We start from the raw sequence: 20,394 nt of genomic DNA, 5'->3' as shown, positions 1-20,394 counted from the left end.
TCTCCACCAGGTGAACACCAAGAAATTTGGTGCTCTTAACGATCTCTACCGAGGAGCCGTCGATGTTCAGCGGGGAGTGGTTGCTCCGTGCCCTCCTGAAGTCAACAACCATCTCTTTTGTTCACATTCAGAGACAGGTTGTTGGCTCTGCACCAGTCCATTAGCCACTGCACCTCCTCTCTGTAAGCTGACTCGTCGTTCTTGCTGATGAGACTCACCACGGTCGTGTCATCGGCTAACTTGATGATATGGTTCGAGCTGTGTGTTGCAGCACAGTCGTGGGTCAGCAGAGTGAACAGCAGTGGACTGAGCACTTAGCCCTGGGGGGCCCCTGTGCTCAGTGTGATGGTGTTGGAGATGCTGCCTCCGATCCGGACTGACTGAGGTCTCCCAGTCAGGAAGTCTAGGATCCAGTTGCAGAGGGAGGTGTTCAGGCCCAGTAGGATCAGCTTTCCAATCAGTTTCTGAGGGATGATTGTGTTGAATGCTGAACAGAAGTCTATGAACAGCATTCCAACGTATGTGTCTTTTTTGTCCAGGTGGGTTAGGGCCAGGTGGAGGGTGATGGCAATGGTGTCACCTGTTGAACAGTTGGGATGGTACGCAAACTGCAGGGGGTCCAGTGAGGGGGGCAGCAGGGTCTTGATATGCCTCATGACGAGCCTCTCGAAACACTTCATGATGATGGATGTGAGTGCAACGGGACAGTAGTCATTGAGGCAGGACCTAAACCAAGAAACACTTCCAATACTGATGGGTTTAAACAAAAATAAAGAAATAATTGGCAGCCCAGCTATACTCTAAAAGATAAAATCCTGGTTCCGATTGGTATAAACCCATGCATTCCTAAGGAAATATCAGACACAAAAGAAAATCTTTTGTGCAAGAGAAGATAAATATGAAGCTGAAATGGTTATTAATGTGATGATAAACACAGAAAGAATGTTGAAATGAAACCTGGGAGTGTAGCCTGCAGTTAAAATCAGTGATGAAAGAAATAAAGGACGAGCTTCAGCACAAGAAAACACACCGCATTAAGCAATGTCAATAGATTCGGAAAAGCAGTCACGTGTGGACAACCTGACAGAAATTGTTGACAGTATATTGAATGTCGCAGTTCTGGAGTTTGAAAGGGACTAAAGTAAGATGAACTGTGTTGGCTCTGACTTCAGATTGGGGAGTTTAGAATCAAGCAACTACTTGCTGAATGGATGGCAGATTGGCAAATGCAAAATAAAGAGTAAAGGAGACACAAGATTTTGCAGATGCTGGAAATCTCAAGCAAGGCACACACAAAATGCAGGAGGAATTCAGCAGGTCAGGCAGCTTCTTTGGAGAGTTGTGATGAAGGGTCTTGGCCGGAAACACCAACTGTTCATTTCCCTCTGTGGGTGCTGAAGGACCTACTGAGTTCCTCCAGTGTTTTGTGTGTGCTGCCAAGAGTAAAGGGCAGACATTCAGAGTAGGGGAGTGTAAAAACAGGAGTACCTTCACTCCATTCCATAAGATCATGGCTAATCTTTTACCCCAGCAGCACTCTCCTACACTAACTCCAGAAACTTGATTCTCTCAATATCTACAACCTATAAGTTTCCATACTCAACAACAGAGCCCCCACAAACACATCATTCTCCCCTCAGCACCTATGACACTTCCACAGATGCTGCCTGACCCACTGAGTACCTCCAGCATTTTGTATGTGTTGCTCCAAACTTTCAGCATCTCTCTTCTGACTTCTCTGTGTGAGGTGGAGCTGCACAATCTGCCATAAATGACTCACCTGAAGAGGTTTCCCTCATCTGGTCTCACCAAACTCCTGCTAGCTTGCACTCCATCCCTTCATATTCTGGCTTCTCCAGCCTTTCTTTCCAGTCCTGATGAAGGTTTTTAGCCTGAAACATCAATTGTTTATTCCCCTCCATTGACACTGCCGACCTGAGCTCCTGCAGCATTTTGTGTATGTTACTCAAGATTTCCATCAGCATAGATGCACCACAAAGCTGTGTGTTTAGCCCCCTCCTCTACTCACTTCAGTGAATAAGAAAGAAATTATGAAATAAACATCAAACTCTGGAAGCACTCAACAGGCAACTGCTGAGAGAGAAAAAGATCTTGAATTTTGAGGCCTAGTGTTGGGTGATCACTGTGCCTTGGGTCGAGGCTCAAGGATGGACCAGAAGGCCAGAAGTCAAAGTCTGTTGGGCAGAGCCGAGTCTGCGATCTCGGCAAGTCCACTGGAGAAGTTGAAACCTGGTGTCTGCAGGGCTGACTCTGTGTCCTCTGGAGGCTGGAGCTGCAGACCTGCCCTGGGGTTAAAGGACTTTGTGTGTGTGTGGGTGGGAAAGAGGGTCCGGGCTTGTTTTCACTGTTGTTGGTTGTTGCTTGTAGTGTTCTGTGTTCTGCCAGGTATTGTGGGCATACTACGTTGGTACCAGAATGTGTAGCAACACTTTTGTGGGCTGCCTCCACATCCCCTCTAGTGCATTTGTTAATACAAATAACCATTCCTCTGTATGTGTCAATGTACACATCACAAATAAACTTGAATCTTAAATCTTGAAAATAGGTTACATTTCAGGGCCAGGAAAAGATGAAATATGAAAACAAGCTAGCAAATAAAATCAAAGTAGATAGTAGAGGTTTTTTCAAGTATGTTAAAAATAAAAGGGAAAGAAGAGTGGATATAGGACCATTACAAAATGACGCAAAAGAAATAATAACGGGGGACAAGGAGATGTCTAATGAACTAAATTAGTATTTTGCATCAGTCTTCACTGTGGAAGACACTTGCAGTATGCCTGATGTTGTAGTGTGTGAAGGAAGAGAAGTGGGTGCAGTTACTGTTACAAGAGAGAAGGAGGTCAAAAAGCTGAAAGACCTAAAGGTACATAAATCACTCAGACCAGATGAACTGCACCCTAGGGTTCTGAAAGAGGTAGCATTGGAGATTGTGGTGGCATTAGAAATGATCTTTCAAAAATCATTGGACTCTGGCATGGTGCCAGAGGACTGGAAAATTGCAAATGTCACTCCACTCTTTAAGAAAGGAGGAAGGCAACAGAAAGGAAATTATAGACCAGTTAGCCTGACCTCAGTGGTTGGGAAGACGTTAGAGTCAATTGTTACGGATGAGGTGATGGAGTTCTTAGTGACACAGGACAAGATGGTACAAAGTCAGCATGGTTTCCTACAGGGAAAATCCTGCCTGACAAACCTGTTGGAATTCTTTGAGGAGATTACAAGTAGGATAGATAAAGGGGATGCAGTGGATGTTGTATATTTGGGCTTCTAGAAGGCCGTTGACAAGGTCCACACATGAGGCTGCTTACCAAGTTAAGAGCCCATTGTATTATAGCAAAGTTACTAACATGGTTAAAACATTGGCTGATTGGTAGGAGGCAGCGAGTGGGAATAAAAGGATCCTTTTCTGGTTGGCTGCCAGTGACCAGTGGTGTTCTGCAGGGATCAGTGTGGGGACCACTTCTTTTTATGCTGCATATAAATGATTTAGATGATGGAATAGATGTCTTTGTTGCCAAGTTTGCAGATGATACAAAGATTGGTGGAGGGGCAGGTAGTGTTGAGGAAGCAGGTAGGATGCAGAAGGACTCAGACAGATTAGGAGAATGGGCAAGAAAATGGCAAATGAAATACAATGTTGGAAAATGCATGGTCATGCACTTTGGTAGTAGAAATAAATGTGTGGACTATTTTCTAAACAGGGAAACAATCAAGGAATCTGAGATGCAGAGTGACTTGGGTGTCCTTGTGCAAAACACCCTGAAGGTTAACTTACAGGTTGAGTCGGTGGTGAGGAAGGCAAATGCAATGTTAGCATTCATTTCAAGAGGTCTAGAATACAAGAGCAAGGACGTGATGCTGAGGCTTTATAAGGCACTGGCAAGGCCTCACCTTGAGTATTGTGAACAGTTTTGGGTCCCTCATCTTAGAAAAGATGTGTTGGCATTGGAGAGGATTCAGAGGAGGTTCACAAGGAATGTGAGGGTTATCATATGAGGAAAGTTTGATGACTCTGGGTCTGTACTAGCTGGAATTCAGAAGGATGAGGGGGATCTCATTGAAATCTTTCAAATGTTGAAAGGCTTAGACAGAGTAGATGTGGTAAGGATGTTTCCCATGGTGGAAGAGTCAAGGACAAGAGGGAACAGCCTCAGGATAGCGGGGTGTCCTTTCAAAACAGAGATGCAGAGAAATTTCTTAGCCAAAGGGTGGAGAATTTGTGGAATATGTTACCATAGGCAGCTGTGGAGGGCAGGTTATTGGGTGTACTTAAGGCAGTGATTGATAGGTTCTTGATTGGACATGGCATCAAAGGATATAAGGAGTAGGCTGGGACCTGGGGTTGAGGAGGAGATGGAAAAAAGATCAACCATGATTGAATGGAGGAGCAGAATTGATGGGCCAAATGGCCCAATTCTGCTCCTATGTCTTATGGTCTTATGGACATATGGGGATTGGGTGACAATGGAAGGCAGTTAAAATGGATTAGGTTCCCTTGTCTGTACAATGTGTTGTTAATGTTGGATATTTTGTGTCATGGTGTACATGCTAGGCCAGATTATGTAAGTAAAAGGAAAACAAAAAACAATGCTAGGCAAAATTGGCCAGTGCTCCTCCAGAGAGAAGGCAAAGGTGGGTTAGAGTTATAGATTCATCCATTTACACAGCATGGACAGGCCCTTCATCCCATGCTGGCCAACAAGTCTCCAAACTTGCCCCATTTTCCTGTGCATTTTCCATTTGCCTCTGAATCTTTCTTATCCTTGTTTCTGTCCAAGTATCTTTTAAACATTGTAATCTACGTGCTTCAACCACTTCCTCTGGCAGATCATTTTGTATACATAGCCACCACCCTCTGTGTGAAAAACTTTACCCCGTCCCTTTTAAATCTTACCCCTCTCCCCTTAAATTTATGCCCTCTAATTGTAAACTCCCCTACCTTGGGCAAAAGACAGTGACCTTATCAATGTCCCCGTGATTTTATAAACTTCTATAAGATCACCCTTCACTCCAGGCCAATCCAGCCTCTTCTTATAACCCAAACCTTCCCATCCTGCTAACATCCTCTTGAATCTTTTCTGCACACTTTCCATCTTATTGGCATCCTTTCTATAGGAAGTCACCAGAACTGAACACAATATTCCAAGTGTGGTTTCACCTAAGACTTGTGCACAACATCTCAACTCCGGTACACAATGCGCTGACCAATGAAGACAAGTGTATCAAGCACTTATTTAATTGCCTGCTGCAAGTCATTATGCTGGAGAATTTTATACTGAGCTCGGAAGAATGCGATGCCCGTGGCAGAAGTGGAGGTGTTGTTCCTCAAGCTTGCATTTGGCTTTGTACTAACAGTGCAGGAGGGTTACAAACAGAGTGGTCTGAGTGGAGTGTGTCGATGAGGGAGCTGACTACAGGAAGCTTAGGATCACTTGTGTGTACGCAGTGCAGGGCTCCACAATGTGACCATCTAATCTGTTTGATTTTTCCAGTGAAGAGGATGCCACATTGTGATCGTCGAATCTAATAATGCAAAACTTTATCTGTATCTCTCTCTCCACAGATGCTGCCTGATCTGCTGAGCGTTTTCCAGCATTCTCTGCTTTATTTCAGATTTCCAGCATCTGCATTTAAAAAGATTTTCACTTCCAGTATTTTTGAAGAGATATCGCAGATGTAATATGCCAGAATATCTTCCATCTTGCATCATTCTGTGGAACTAAATAACTCACTAATACGATGTTTGTTTGGGCAACGTGCTGGTGTAGTGCATCACCTTACAGAGCTAGCTGTAAGATTAGGGATCAATTCCCACCACTGTCTGTAAGGAGTTTGTACACTCCCCCCTTGAACGGCTTCCCCTGCCTGCTCTGGTTTTCTTCATCATTCTAAAGACATACGGGTTAGAGTTAGTGATTTGTGAGCGTGCTACGTTGGTGTCAGAAGTGTGGCAACACTTGCAGACTGCCCCCTGCACAATCCCCACTGATAAGTTTTGATGCAAAGTGATGCCTTTCACTGTATGTTTTGATACACATGCGTCAAATAAAGCTAATCTTGGGTAAAATCTTAGCACTTGCCTGTCCACTGGGTTTGCAAAGGATGGTTGTGTATTCAGGACCACTTGCAAACCTATTGCATTCCTTCCACAAAAAGTCCTTTGGAGGGTTATGAGGAACCCGTGCATCTGCTGCCCAAACCTGTGACACAATGATTTAGGCCACATTAATGCTTTGAAACAAAAATCACCTGTAGGAGGATACGAGAAAGGGTCAGGAGAGGGCAGATTATACAGAAAACATGAGAGCATTTTGGTGAACATAGCAGGAAAACGACCTATGGTGGGGAGTTCAAAGTGACTGGGGTACACTGGTTCTGAAGTTACTGGAGCAGGTGCAGCAGATGAGTAGGAAGACAGATAGTACATTGGCTTTATAACGAGTGGGCTCGTACACAGGAGTAACAAATTCTAAAGTGATTCACTATGGAAGGTTGAATTTGGGTGGATAGTCAGCCACTGTTTCCCAGGGTGGAAATGGCTAATAGGACGTGCATAATTTTAAGGTGATTGGAGGAAATTATAGGGGGGATGTCGGAGGAACATTTTTTAATACAGGGAGTGATGGGTGTGTGGATGCCCTGCCAGGGATGGTGGTAGAGGCAGATACATTAAGAGCATTTAAGGAACTCGTAGACAGGGACATAGTTTTAGATAAATGGAGGGAAGGATTAGATTGATCCAATAGTAGGTTTCGAAGCTTGGCACAACATGGGCCACAGAACCTGTAGATTGCTGCAATTTCTATGCTCTATTGTTCACTCCAGGGAGGTGTGGAGTAGCACTAGATATGGAATCCCAGGACTGAGATACAGATACACCTGTTGACCGCTCTACCACCCCACCCCCATGTATTCCTTACAGAGGTCACCACATGAGGAGATGTGGGAGGTAGTGGAGGTGTGCGCACAAGGGTAAACCCAACCTGCTGATGAAAGGGCAGTAACGCTTTCTCAAGCCTGAATGACAAATGACTTGGAGAGGAGCTTAGCACGTGGCTTGCCATCAACAGCCTTGAACAGTCCGATGCCGATTTTCTTTTCAACTTACTGTCACACAAGCCCCTGCATTTACTCGGGTTCTGGGGGGGAATCTATATATTGTTACGGGCTGTCCACCGGTATTCTGCTGCAGAATATGGCTTCCAATGTCCTCCTCTGTGTCGTGGGAGGTGTTTAGAAGTCGAACAAAGTGGCCATTGGTAGCAACTTCCACAATTTTTATATTCCCAATGGTGCTGGAAAAAAGAAAAAGTTAGTGCTTTTGTTTGCTAAATTGGTGAATGTGCAAAGTAAGAGATAAAAATAAGTAGGTCTGTTGAAGTTTCAGCATACTAATGAACAAAACATATCCATCTACATTTTAGCTGAAGGTTTAAGCATTCATCTCCTTGAAAATGAATCTCAGTGTAGAATATGGTGTACTTTAATAATAAATTTACTTTGAACATTCAACTTGGATCAGCTAATCTGCCAGGAGGAGAAATCTGACAATATAAAGTTGATGAAAAATGTAATACAAATCTCTGGTTGCCATTTTTCAAGCTAATATGTAGAAAACAAGCCACCTGATATAACATTGCATTAAAAGAAGGCCGATGTTAACTCATGTAACCTCCAATTTTACTTTAAAATTACAACTTTCCGCCATTTGCTATAAACAACTCAGAGGCTCATTATCCATAGCGGAGTAAAGAAGGACTAGCATCATTAAGTTTAACTTCTATTCATTTTCAGGATAGCACTACCTGCTCCAATCAAACCTTCTCTGGTCTATCATTTCCTACATATCCATCAATCACCATATACTGCTTTAAGGATTCTAGCCAATCCCAGTGCAGTTCATTAATCACACCAGCCAATCACCATCCCTTTCACCACTCACACTAGCCAATCATAACTTCATGCTAGCTTCATCCACCACAGACACTAATCAGTACGCCCACCAGTCACTGAGCCTTTAATCACCATGCCCTCTATTCCCTGTACTATTTGTTTCCTGTGGACCATGGAAAAGAGAGTGAACACAATGGGAGGAATATGTGGATGATGTGCAGAGGGAGAGGGTGGAGGGGGGGAGGAGGAGAGAGAGGGTGGGGGGGGAGGAGGAGAGAGAGGGTGATAGAGTCCAGGTGGATTAGGAGGGGAGAGAAAGAAAAAGGGAGCAGTTCCCAGAAGGATTTGAATTTGATGTTCATGCTGTCAGGCTGTCCCTTCCCCCCCTTTTTTACTTTCCCTTTTTTTCCCATGACCCATCATCCTCTTTTATCAGATTCCATCATAATTAGCCCTTTGTCACTTCGAACCATCACCTCCCAGCTTGTGATATCATTTCCTCTCTCCAAATCCAACCCTCTCACCCGTCTAGCAATCCCTCCCTCCCCTCACCTGGATCCACCCACCACCCACCAGCTCTCACTTCCCTCAACACACACAAAATGCTGGTGGAACGCAGCAGGCCAGGCAGCATCTATAGGGAGAAGCGCTGTCGACGTTTCGGGCCGAGACCCTTCGTCAGGACTAACTGAACTTCAGTTAGTCCTGACGAAGGGTCTCGGCCCGAAACGTCGACAGCGCTTCTCCCTATAGATGCTGCCTGGCCTGCTGTGTTCCACCAGCATTTTGTGTGTGTTGTTTGAATTTCCAGCATCTGCAGATTTCTTCGTGTTTGCTCTCACTTCCCTCCACCATTTTATACTGACTCTCTCCCCTGTTTTCACTCTAGATGAAGGATCTCAAGCAAAAATGTGGGTTGTCCATTTGTCTCCACAAATGCAGACTGACCCACTGATCTCTCTCTCTCTCCCCCTTCCTTTACTCCCAGTCCTTCTCGCTCTCTCTTCCTTTCCTTCACCTTTACCCTCTTCCTCTTTGCAATTCCTCATGATTTTGCACAGAGAAACCTTCTCTTTATTACCTGCCTTCTGCCATCAACCCCTGCACGTTGAACGACTCATGGACAATAAGCTAATAAGACATTGGAGCAGAATTAGGCTGGCAGCCCATTGAGTCGACTCCGCCATTCTAACACGGCTGATTTATTATCCCGCTCAAACCCATTCTCCTGCCTTCTCCCTGTAATCTTCAATGCCCTTACTAATCAAGAACCTATCAACTTCAGTTTAAATATACCCAATGGCTTGGCCTCCACAATTGTCTGAGACAATGAATTCCACAGATTCACCATCCTCTGGCTAAAGAAATTTCTCCTTATCTCTGTTCTAAATGGATGTGATTCTACTCTGAGACTGCCAATGGCAGCCAACCAGAAAAAAGCTCCCTTTATTCTCAATCTTTGCTTCCACCCAGACAGCCAATATTCAATCCATGCTAGTGACTTTCCTGTAATACCATGGGCTCTTGTCTTGTTTAGTAGCCTCACGTACGGCACCAGTCAAAGTCCTTCTGAAAATCCAAGTAAGCAACATCTACTGACTCTCCTTTGTCTATCCTGCTTGTTATTTCCTCAAAAATTCCAACAGATTTGTCAGACAAGGTTTCCCCTTGAGAAAAACATGCTGACTTTGACCTATTTTATCATGTGCCTCCAAGTACCCGAAATCTTATTTTTAATAACAGACTCCAAAATCTTTTCAACCACAGGCTAACTGGCCCATAATTTCCTTTCTTCTACCTCCCTCTCAACTGAAAGAGTGGAGTGCCATTTATAATTTTCCAGTCCTCTGGAACTATTCCAGAATCTAGTGATTCTTGAAAGATCATTACCAATGCCTCCACAATCTCTTCAACTACCTCCTTCAGAATCCTGTGGTGTAGTCCATCTCATCCAGCTGACATATCTACCTTCAGACCTTTCACCTTCACAAACACCTTCTCCTTAGTAATTGCAACTTCTGCTCTCTGGCAGAAATTCTTGAATTTCTGGCATACTGCTGGTATCTTCCACAGTGAAGGCCAATGCAAGATACTTACTCAGTTTGCCTTCCATTTCTTGGTTCCCCATTTCTACCTCTCCAGCATAATTTCCCAACTGTTCAATATCCATTCTCTTCTCTCTTTTACTCTTTATATATCTGAGAAAACTTGGTATCCTCCTTTATGTTATTGGCTCGCTTATTGAAGAAGCATCGAAGATGCTGGGTGGGATGTAGATTGGGTGGGTTCTTCACTAAGAGTGGCTTGGTGTGCCACCACTAATCTACTTGACTTCGTCCTCACAAAATTGCCTGTGTTAGATGCTACTGTTCACAATGGAAGGAATGACCAACATACACTCTTCTTGGAGACAAAGTGCTGCCTTTACACTAAAAACACCTTCTACCACATTTTGTGCCTCATCAATTATGCCAAAAGGGATGTACTTGGAGCTGATAGCTGCTCAGAACTGGGCAGTGTGGAGCATAGAGGTCCATCGCCATCTGTAAGCTCATGGCCTGTGTTACGATACGTGGGTTTCAACTCAAAGAAAAATGGCTGGAGTTGCATAGCAGTTTTGTGCAAGGGTGCTTACTCGGTGTGTCAAAAATTCAAACTTACAAAAATAGCAAAAAGAAAACTGCCAATATTTACAAAAGGGTATCTACCAGAAAACACATCAGTTCTGTAATTATACTTGGTCAGTGTGAACTCCTGACAGCTTGATCTCTCTCTCTCTCCCTGCCGAGAGCGATCCACCCTATATTTTTAGGTACCAGGACACAGCTTCTTTAATTCCCCACAAGGTTAACAAGACTACACATAAATCAGAATATGATATAGTTACAATCACATGACAAAATAAATGGAAGTATCTACCTTAAATATAGTATACAAACAATGTATACACATCACAAACAAGAGAACCTGCAGATGCTGGAAATCCGAGCAACACACACAAAATGCTGGAGGAACTCAGCAGGCCAGGCAGTATCTATGGAAAAGAGTACAGTTGACGTTTCAGGTCGAAACCCTTCAGCTGGACTGGAGAAAAAAAGATGAGGGGTCGGAGCTAAAAGGTGGGGGAGCGGAGAGAGAAACAGAAGGTGAAAACTAAAGGGGGAGGGTTGAAGTAAAGAGCTGGAAAGTTAATTGGTGAAGGAGATACAGGGCTGGAGAAGGGGACAGAAGGTCATGGAAGAAAGAAAAAAAAGAAAATATACACACATCATTTACACATCCCCATTACTAAAGAAAAGGATTATTCTACCATGTATAGTGGAAAAGGCACCATAAGACAATACCCTTTTTGAACCATTATGAGACTATACCGGGGAAGACACTGAAGTGTGCACAGTCAGTATAACAACAGGTAAGGTTTGTGTATGTGTGAATGCGCGCGTGGAAGGTGTGTGTTTACCGAGCACTCTCTGTCACATTACCACCCTCCTCTCCTGTGGTCAGGATGTTTGGCAGCTGAGACAGGTAGTCTGCTCTAACATTTCCTTTCCCTGCTCTATGGTGCATTCGCAATTTGAAAGGTTGGAGCTCCAGCTACCATTATGTCACTCTGGCATTATGGTCCTTCGTTATCTGAATCCATGTTAACACCCTGTGATCTGCTTAAAGGTCAATCTCACTGCCAAGGAGGTAGTACCAGGTGTTGCAAAGGACCCTCTGGATGGCCAGACACTCCTTTTCAATGGTGGAGTACCTAGCTTCCCTTGGGAGGAGTTTTCAGCTTAGATAAAGGACAGGTCACTCTTCACCAGGTTGTCCTTTTGCCAACACTGCTCCAATACCTACGTACTCCTGAAGCATCCACCTGGACAAAGAATTGTTTGTTAAAGTCTGGGCTCTGAAAAACATTTGAGGAACACATGTGAGCTTTAAGGGCCTGCAAAGTGTCCTCACTCTCCCTTGTCCATGTCACTGAGTTTCTTAAAGACTTCTCAGTAAGATTAGTTAGAGGTGCAGCCAGATTGGCGAATTAGGGAACAAAACTGCAATACCACCCTACCAGACTCAGGAAGGACTTCAGTTCCTTCTTGGCGCGAGGTTGAGGACTGTTATGGATTGTTTCCACTTTGTCCACCCGAGCTCAAACCTCTCCATGTCCCAACTGGTAGCCAAGTTATCTGGTTTTCCTTTTTGCCCACTCATATTTTTGTTGTTTGAAGTTGAGAGCAGCAGCATGAATATTCCCCTGGATCCTGCACAGATGCTCCGATCACATCTGGCTGCAGATAACCATGTCATCTAGGTAGGTCGCACTGCAGTCCCCAAAGCCTTGTAACGCCCAGTCCATCAACCACCATAACGGTGCTGGTACAACGTGAAGACCAAACGACATCTCTGTGAACTGAAACTGACCCAGGGTGTGCGAAAGGCAGAGAGGGGTTTTGATCGGTCATTTGGGGAACCTGCCAGTAGCCTTTACTAAGGTTCAGTGTAGTCCAATCCTTTCTAGTAGGTCATCAATGTGAGACTTAGGATAAGCATCAAAAAAAGAAATGGCATTCAACTTGCAGAAAACCTTCAGGTTTTGTGTCACCCTTCTTGGGGATAATGATGATGAAAGGTCTACTCCTCTCACTCTTTAAAGGCTTGATGAATCCCAGCTCCAGCATGATCTGAGTCTCATCCTTCAGGGCTCCCACAAGTTGCTTCGGCATTCTGTAACATACTGAACCCTGCTGGAATGTTTTGGGACCTTTGTCAGTTCTGGTCTCTGCCGGAACATCTGTAGAAAGTCAGCAAACACCCTCTGCAGTTCCACTGGTTGGTGGCCATTGAGGTGGGAGAGGTCAACCTTCCTAGGCCTCCATGACCCCTTCCGAGTCTTCATCAAAGGGTACTTCATCTGTACAAATATCAGCAGAGGCAGGAGAACCAGCATAGTTCTCACAGCACCACTGCCGGTGTGACTTTCTAGGCCTCTTGGTTCCTTCCTCGCACAGACTGGCACTCAGGTCAGGCAGAGACTGTAACCCGGCCATTGATTTGGTTTTAGCACGAGTCATGACAAAATAAGGAACAGCACTATCCACTCCTGGATTAACAGCTGGATGTAATTGGCTATTTCCCTTCTCCCGTAACTCACTTACAGGCAAATCTCTCCCCAAAATCATATCAACTGGTAGTTTTTCCAGCAACCCCACTTTCATCAAGTACTTGTGGTCATCCAGCTCAACAGTGAGTTCTGCCAGCGGCTCAGACTTCCAGTCACCATGGATACGCTGGACAGGTGTTTGGTGACTGTAGTCAACACCAAAAGCAGGGGCATGGCTTTTCTTAATGAATGATTGTGAGCTACCAGAATCTGAAAGAGCTGAAACAGGTTTTCCATTAACTTTAACTGTTATAAACACAGGCACTTTCTCCTCAAGTTCTGCTTGTTTTCGATTATCATACTTGCAATCATTACAGTCATTATCAGCATCATCACATTCTCCCTACCTTGGTACGTAGCACATACCTGACAATTTTGGCTTCTTAAGAGGACACACAGAGGACTTCCAACCTGGCTGCTGACAATGACAGCAAATAAAACAACTTACCAAAGGTTATTTTGCTCTCCTTTCTCCCAACTGGAGTGTTAAGAGTCTCTGTTGCTTTGGAATGATGGTGGTGATGATGCCCCCTTGTGGGCATGGAGGTACTGCAGGGTGAGTTGGACCGCAGTGAGTCCATCCACTGGCTTGTGCTCTCGGACCCATGTTCTGGTGTCTGGAGGAAAAACCCGCAGCAGCTGCTCCAGGACAATGGCCTCACCAAACTCCTCCTTGGACTTCTGCTCTGGTCAAATTCATCAGCAGTAGAAACGCTTCAGGCAATGATACATTTCAGTGGGTGACTCCCCTGGTGGTAGAATATCAGAAAGAAAGCCTTAATGGTAGCTTTCTACCATGATATCAAATTTAGCCAGCAGCACTTCCTTGAGATGAGGATAGTTGTCGGACCTCTCTTCATCCATTGCAGTGTGGGTTCCAAGAATTTTACGCAACATTTTGGGCACGAGCTGGCAGGCCCATTCCTTCTCTGGCCATTGCCATATCTGTGCTATCTTCTTGAACCTGAAGAAAGTTCACAATACATACCTGCCTCCTCGCTGACAAGAAGGCATCTTGGGACCCTTTTGCAGGCTTTGGAGTTCCTTCCTAAAAGCATCATCTCTCCTCTGCTGGGCAGACAAAGAGTCTCGGAACAGATTTTCCAACAAAGGTTCAGATGGTTTGGCTCTGGGCTGAAGTTCCCCTCCTTTGAGGTCTCCACCATTTCCCAGACATCTGCTTCATTTTTCACCTTAGAGGGTTTCCTGACTTGGGACCGGAATCTCACTCTTCTCTGAATTGAACGGCCCTCCTTCTGACTTGTCAACCCACCGCTGCCACCATAGATTATGATTCATGGGTTTTGACCCAAAGAAAAATGGCTGGAGTCACTTATCACTTTGTGCAAGGGTGTTTATTTGATGCGTGAAAAAATCAAACAGGAAAATTAGCCAAAATGGTGTAAGGAACACTGCCAACATTTACAAAATGATACCTACCAGAAAACACAGCTTTAGTTCTGTACTTAATCACGGCCAGTGCAAACTCCAGGCAGCCTGATTTCTCTCTCTCTCTCTCTCCCCCCCCTCCCTCTCCCCCCTCTCTCTCTCTCCCTCCCTCCCTCTCCCTCCCTCTCTCTCCCTCCCTCTCTCTCTCTCGTGATCAGCTTGGGCTTTTAAGGCACCCTGACATACTATCTTTAATTACCACAAAGTGAACTTAAGACTACATATGAATCAGAATATGATGTAGTTACAACCGTATTACAACACAAACAGAAGTATCTACCTTAAATATAGTGTACAAACAACATATACACATCATTTACACATCCACATTGTCAAGAAATGGAATATTACACTGTGTATGGCAGGAAAGGCACCATAACACCACGCCCTTTAGGACCCATTAGTAGAATATACCAGCGGGAAGACAATGAAGTGCACACACTCTGCGCAACGACAGCCAGAACAACGAGGGTGTGTGTGTGTGTGTGTGTGTGTGTGTGTGTGTGTGTGTGTGTGTGTGTGTGTGTGTGTGTGTGTGTGTGTGTGTGTGTGTGTGTGTGTGTGTGTGTGTGTGTGTGTGTGTGTATTGTGTATGGAGTGCATTTACCGAGTGCTCTCTGTCACAGCCTGGCACACCAGATCAATCCAGGGATCCCATGGGCTTTGTGAGGAGTGACAATGACAATGAAATGAACAGTAGCTGTAAAACATCATGCAATAGACAGTGGTAGGCATTCCAACAATCAATAGATCAGATTAGATGTCTACAGTCAAAGTCTGGAGCAATGAAAAGCTGACTTGCAGCAGCATCACTTGTGCATAGCGTTGGATAAGAAGCATTCAGAAGAAAATCAATCAATCAAGTATAGAACAAACCAAAAGCAAAGCCCACTGTCATGTAAAGTAATCATTGTACTGCTATACCGAGGTTTCGCCACATTGATGGTGTAAACACCAAGAACAACCCCATTCTCACTAACGTCTGTGCCCAGTGTGTGATTGCCGAGGCTCTAGCAACCATGTTTAACCAAAAATGCACAGTAATGCCCAAACCCCAAGAAATTATTGAATAAATAAATAAATACCCCACATCTCAATAAATACCTGAAGCCTTCTGTTGGTCAGGATGACCATGGATATTTAGTCCTAGCTGACTATGTGATATGCAAGCCTGGGCACTATGAGATGGAGAGCAAGCTGCAGCCCATAGAGCAGGCCCTGGAGATTACCTCTTTTTTTCTAATCTCCATGTACCTATCCAGGAATCTCTTAAAATACCCTAATGTTTCTGCCTCACCACTCTCTGTGTAAAAAAACTTACCCCTGACATCTCCTCTGTACCTACTTCCAAGCATCTTAAACCTGTGCCTTCTCATGCCAGCCATTTTAGCCCTGGGAAAAAGCCTCTGACTATCCACATGATCAATGCCAATCATTATTTTATACACCTCTACCAGGTTACCTCTCATCTTCCGTCGCTCCAAGGAGAAAAGGCCGAGTTCACTCAACCTGTTCTCATAAGGCATACTCCCCAATCCAGGCAACATCCTTGTAAATCTCTGCACCCTTTCTATGGTTTCCACGTCCTTCCTGTAGTGAAGCGACCAGAATTGAGCACAGTACTCCAAGTGGGGTCTGACCAGGGTCCTATATAGCTGCAACATTACCTCTCAGCTCTTAAACTCAATCCCACGGCTGATGAAGGCCATTGCACTGTATGCCTTCCTAATCACAGAATCAACCTGCGCAGCAGCTTTGAGTGTCCTATGGACTCAGACCCCAAAATCCCTGATTCTCCAAGAGCCTTACCATTAATACTATATTCTGACATCATATTTGAACTACCAAAATGAACCACCTCACACTTATCTGGGTTGAACTCCATCTGCCAGTTCTCAGCCCAATTTTGCATGCTATCAATCTCCCGCTGTAACTTCTGACAGCCCTCCACACTATCCACAACAACCCCAACCTTTGTGTCATCAGCAAACTTACTAAACCGTCCCTCCACTTCCTCATCCAGGTCATTTATAAAAATCACAAGAGAGTAGGGGTCCCAGAACAGATCTCTGAGGCACACCACTGGTCAACGACCTCTATGCAGAATATGACCCATCTACAACCACTCTTTGCCTTCTGTGGGCAAGCCAGTTCTGGATCCACAAAGCAATGTCCGCTTGGCCTCCTTACTTTCTCAATAAGCCTTGCATGGGGTACCTCAGCAAATGCCTTGCTGAAATCCATACATATTACATCTAAAGCTCTACCTTCATCAATGTGTTTAGTCACATCCTCAAAAAATTCAATCAGGCTTGTAAGGCACAACCTGCCTTTGACAAAGCCATGCTGACTATTCTGAATCATATTGTTCATAAATCCTGCCTCTCAGGATCTTCTCCATCAACTTACCAACCATTGAAGTAAGAGTGGTTACTTTTAAATTTTATTCTTTATAATTATTCAAAACTTTAAGGCACTTTTAAACCAGATTTGACAATAGTAGCAAATCAACTCTCATAAGATGATCAGTGCAAGGCTTAGTGTTAAAAATGCCATGTAATGAGTGGTGAGCATTGTGTACATTTGTGGGAGATTGCATAAGCTCTTCCTTTAATATTCAGAGTCATAGAGCACTACAGCACAGAAATGGGCCCTTCAGCCCATCTAGACAGTGCTAAACTGTTATTCTGCCTGGTCTATCAATCCATACCCGTCCCATCCATGTACCAGATTTATGTGTTGAAGACTCCAACAATCTGCTCAACCAGACTCAGTTGCATGAGCTTCAATGTAAATATTAAAGGGAAATGGCTAATTTCTTATAATGGGTTAAAAAAGAAGGCAAATTGGTAAAATGGCCTTTATTGTAAAAGGGGGAGGGGGAGTTAAGTATAAGAGCTGTAGCTGGAGAGGTCTCCTCTTTAAATCCAAAGAAAGAATAGCTGGTGTTGGAGATAACTCCTGATGGGAGTTATATGCAGACCCCCAAAGAGTAGGATGTGGTCTACAAATTACAATTGGAGTTAGAAAATGCATGCCAAGAGTGTAATATTACAATAGTCATGGTGGATTTCAATATGCAGATAGATTGGGAAAAGCAGGTTGGTGCTGGATCCCAAGGGGGAAATTTCTAGAATGCTTATAAGATAGCTTTTTACAGAAGCTCATGGGTCAGCCCTCTAGGGGATCAGCTATTCTGGATCAGGTACTGTGAACTGTAATTTATTAGACAGCTTATGGTAAAGGAACCCATAGAGCAAAGTGATCATAATATGATCGAATTCACCCTGGCATTCGAGAAAGAGAATCTAAGGTCAGATGTATCAGTATTACAGTGAAGTAAAGGGAATTACAGAGGCATGAGAGAGGAGCTGATGAAAACGTATTGGAAAAGATCACTGGCAAGGATGATGGCGGAGCAGCGATGGCTGGAGTTTCTGGAAGCAATATGGAAAACACAGGATATATACATCCCAAAGAGTAGGAAGTACTTCAAGGGCAAAATAACAAAACTATGGCCAACAAGAGAAGTCAAAACCGACATAAAAGCTAAAGAGAGGGCATATAATAAAGTAAAAATTAGTGGAAATTAGAGGATTGGGAAGTTTTTAAAGCAATGGAAGGCAACTAAAAAAGTCATTAAAAAGGAAAATATGGAATACAAAGGTAAGCTAGCCAATAATATTAAAGGAGATACCAAAAGTTTCTTCAGATACATAAACTGTAAAAGAGAAGCAAGAGTAGATATCAGACCACTGGAAAACGATGCTGGAGAGGTAGTAATGGGGGACAACAAAATAGCAAATGAGCTGAACAAGTATTTTGCACAAGTCTTCACTGTGTGAAGACACTGGCAGTGTGCCAGAAGCTTGAGAGAATCAGTGGGCAGAAGTGTGTGAAGTTACCATTACCAAGGAGAAGGTTCTTAGGAAACTGGAAGGTCTGGAGGTAGATAAGTCAACTGTACCAGATGGTATATAACCTAGGGTTGGAAAGAAGAGGCTGAAGGGATTGTGAAAGCACTAGTAATGATCTTTCAAGAATCAATTGATTCTGGCATGGTTCCGGAGGACTGGAAAATTGCAAATGTCACTCCACTCTTCAAGAATGAAGAAAGGCAGAAGCAAGGAAATTATAGGCCAGTGGTTGGGAAGATGTTGTAGTCGATTGTTAAAGATGTGGTTTTGGGGTACTTGGAGGTACATGATAAAACAGGCCATAGTCAACATAATTTCATCAAGGGAAAATCTTGGGCTGACAAATCTGTTGGAATACTTTGAAGAAATTATAAGCAGGATAGACAAAGGAGAATTAGAGGATGTTGTGTACCTGGAATTTTAGAAGGCCTTCGACAAGGTGCCACACACAAGGCTGCTTAACAAGTTGAGAGTCCATAGATTTACAGGAAAGATACTAGCATGGATAAAGCAGCGGCTGATAGGCAGAATGTAAAGAGTGGGAATAAAGGGAGCATTTTCTGGTTGGGTGCTGGTGACTAATGGTGTTCCACAGGGATCTGTGTTGGGACCATTTCTTTTTAAGTTATATGTCAATGACTTAGATGATGGACAATGGTTTTGTAACAAAGCTTGTGGATGATACAAAGATCAATGGAGGAAGAAGCAAGGCTTATGAAGGAGAATGTGCAAAGTAGTGGCAGATGGAATACAGTGTGGGGAAGTGTACAGTCATGCACTTAGGTAGAAGAAATAAAGGTTAGACTATTTTCTAAAAGGAGAGAAAACTCAACAATTTGTGGTATGAAGGGACTTGGGAGTCCTTGTGCAGGTTTCCCTAAAGGTTAATTTGCAGATGAGGAAGGCAAATACAATGTTAGCATTCATTTCTAGTGTACTAGAACATAAAAGCAAGGATGTAATGTTGAGGCTCTGTAAAGCACGGCTCACTTGGAGTATTGTGAGCAGTTTTAGGCTGCTTATCTAAGAAAGGATGTGCTGACATTGGAGACGGTTCAAAGGAAATTCAGGAGATTCACAAAATGATTGCAGGATTGAATAGCTTGTCATATGAAGAGTGTTTGACGGCTCTGGGACTATACTCACTGGAATTCAGAAGAATGAGGGGTGACCTCATTAAAACCTATTGAATAGTGAAAGCCCTGATAGAGTGGATGGAGAGGATGTTTCCCATGGTGGGCGAGTCTAAGCCCAGAGTACACAGCCTCAGAATAGAGAGGTGCCCTTTTAGAAAGGAGATGAGGAAGAATTTCTTTAGCCAGAAAGTGGTGATTCTGTGGAATTTGTTACCATAGGTGGCTGCAGAGGCCAAGTCATTTGGTATATTTAAGGCAGAAGTTGATAGATTCTTGATTAATCAGGGCATGAAGAGATATATGGAGAAGGCAGGAGACTGGGGTTGAGAAGGAAAACGGATCAGCTATGATGAAATGATGGAGTTGGCTCGATGGGCCAGATGGCCTAATTCTGCTTCCATATTTTATGCTCATATGGTCTTATAATGTAGAGTAGATACCCTAGACTGGTTCCTGGGGTGAAAGACTTGTCTTGAGAGGAGGAATGAAGTAGGATGGGCCCATTCTTCCTAGAAGTTAGAAGAATGGGAGATGACCACATGCTATCATTGTGAGAGGATGGATGCTGAAAGGCTAGACCTTTAGGCTGGAATGTGCAGAAGCAGAGGACATAGTCTCAGGGCACAAAGTCGGCTATTTAAGGCTGACAAGAGGAGAAGTGTCATTAATGACTGTCTAATCATTAAAACTAGCAGATCTTTGCATTTGCATAACCTGGAACAGAAAACTCCGAGAAAGATTTTCCTGGGCTATTCCTGTGCCTCCAGTGATATATCTAGCTTGGATTCTGAGTGACATTTCCTCGTTTCTGACTCCATGAATGTGT

The 20,394-nt window shown here is 43.9% G+C and overlaps 1 protein-coding gene across 1 annotated transcript in view; it reads right to left on the bottom strand.

The window, feature by feature from the left end:
* LOC140738581 (uncharacterized) overlaps positions 1-20,394 on the bottom strand; it is a 205,506-nt gene that overhangs the window by 24,383 nt on the left and 160,729 nt on the right. The window contains exons 12-13 of the mRNA XM_073066055.1: positions 7,130-7,316; positions 6,102-6,221 (exon numbers count right to left, since the gene is read on the bottom strand). Coding sequence (XP_072922156.1) covers positions 6,102-6,221; positions 7,130-7,316 — 307 coding nt within the window. The remainder of the gene's footprint in view (positions 1-6,101; positions 6,222-7,129; positions 7,317-20,394) is intronic.

The sequence above is a fragment of the Hemitrygon akajei genome, chromosome 14 (assembly GCF_048418815.1).
Source record: "Hemitrygon akajei chromosome 14, sHemAka1.3, whole genome shotgun sequence".
In the NCBI taxonomy this organism is placed as follows: domain Eukaryota; kingdom Metazoa; phylum Chordata; class Chondrichthyes; order Myliobatiformes; family Dasyatidae; genus Hemitrygon; species Hemitrygon akajei.
Note: the sequence above shows the minus strand (reverse complement) of the source record. Positions and strands in the feature narration are given on the sequence as shown.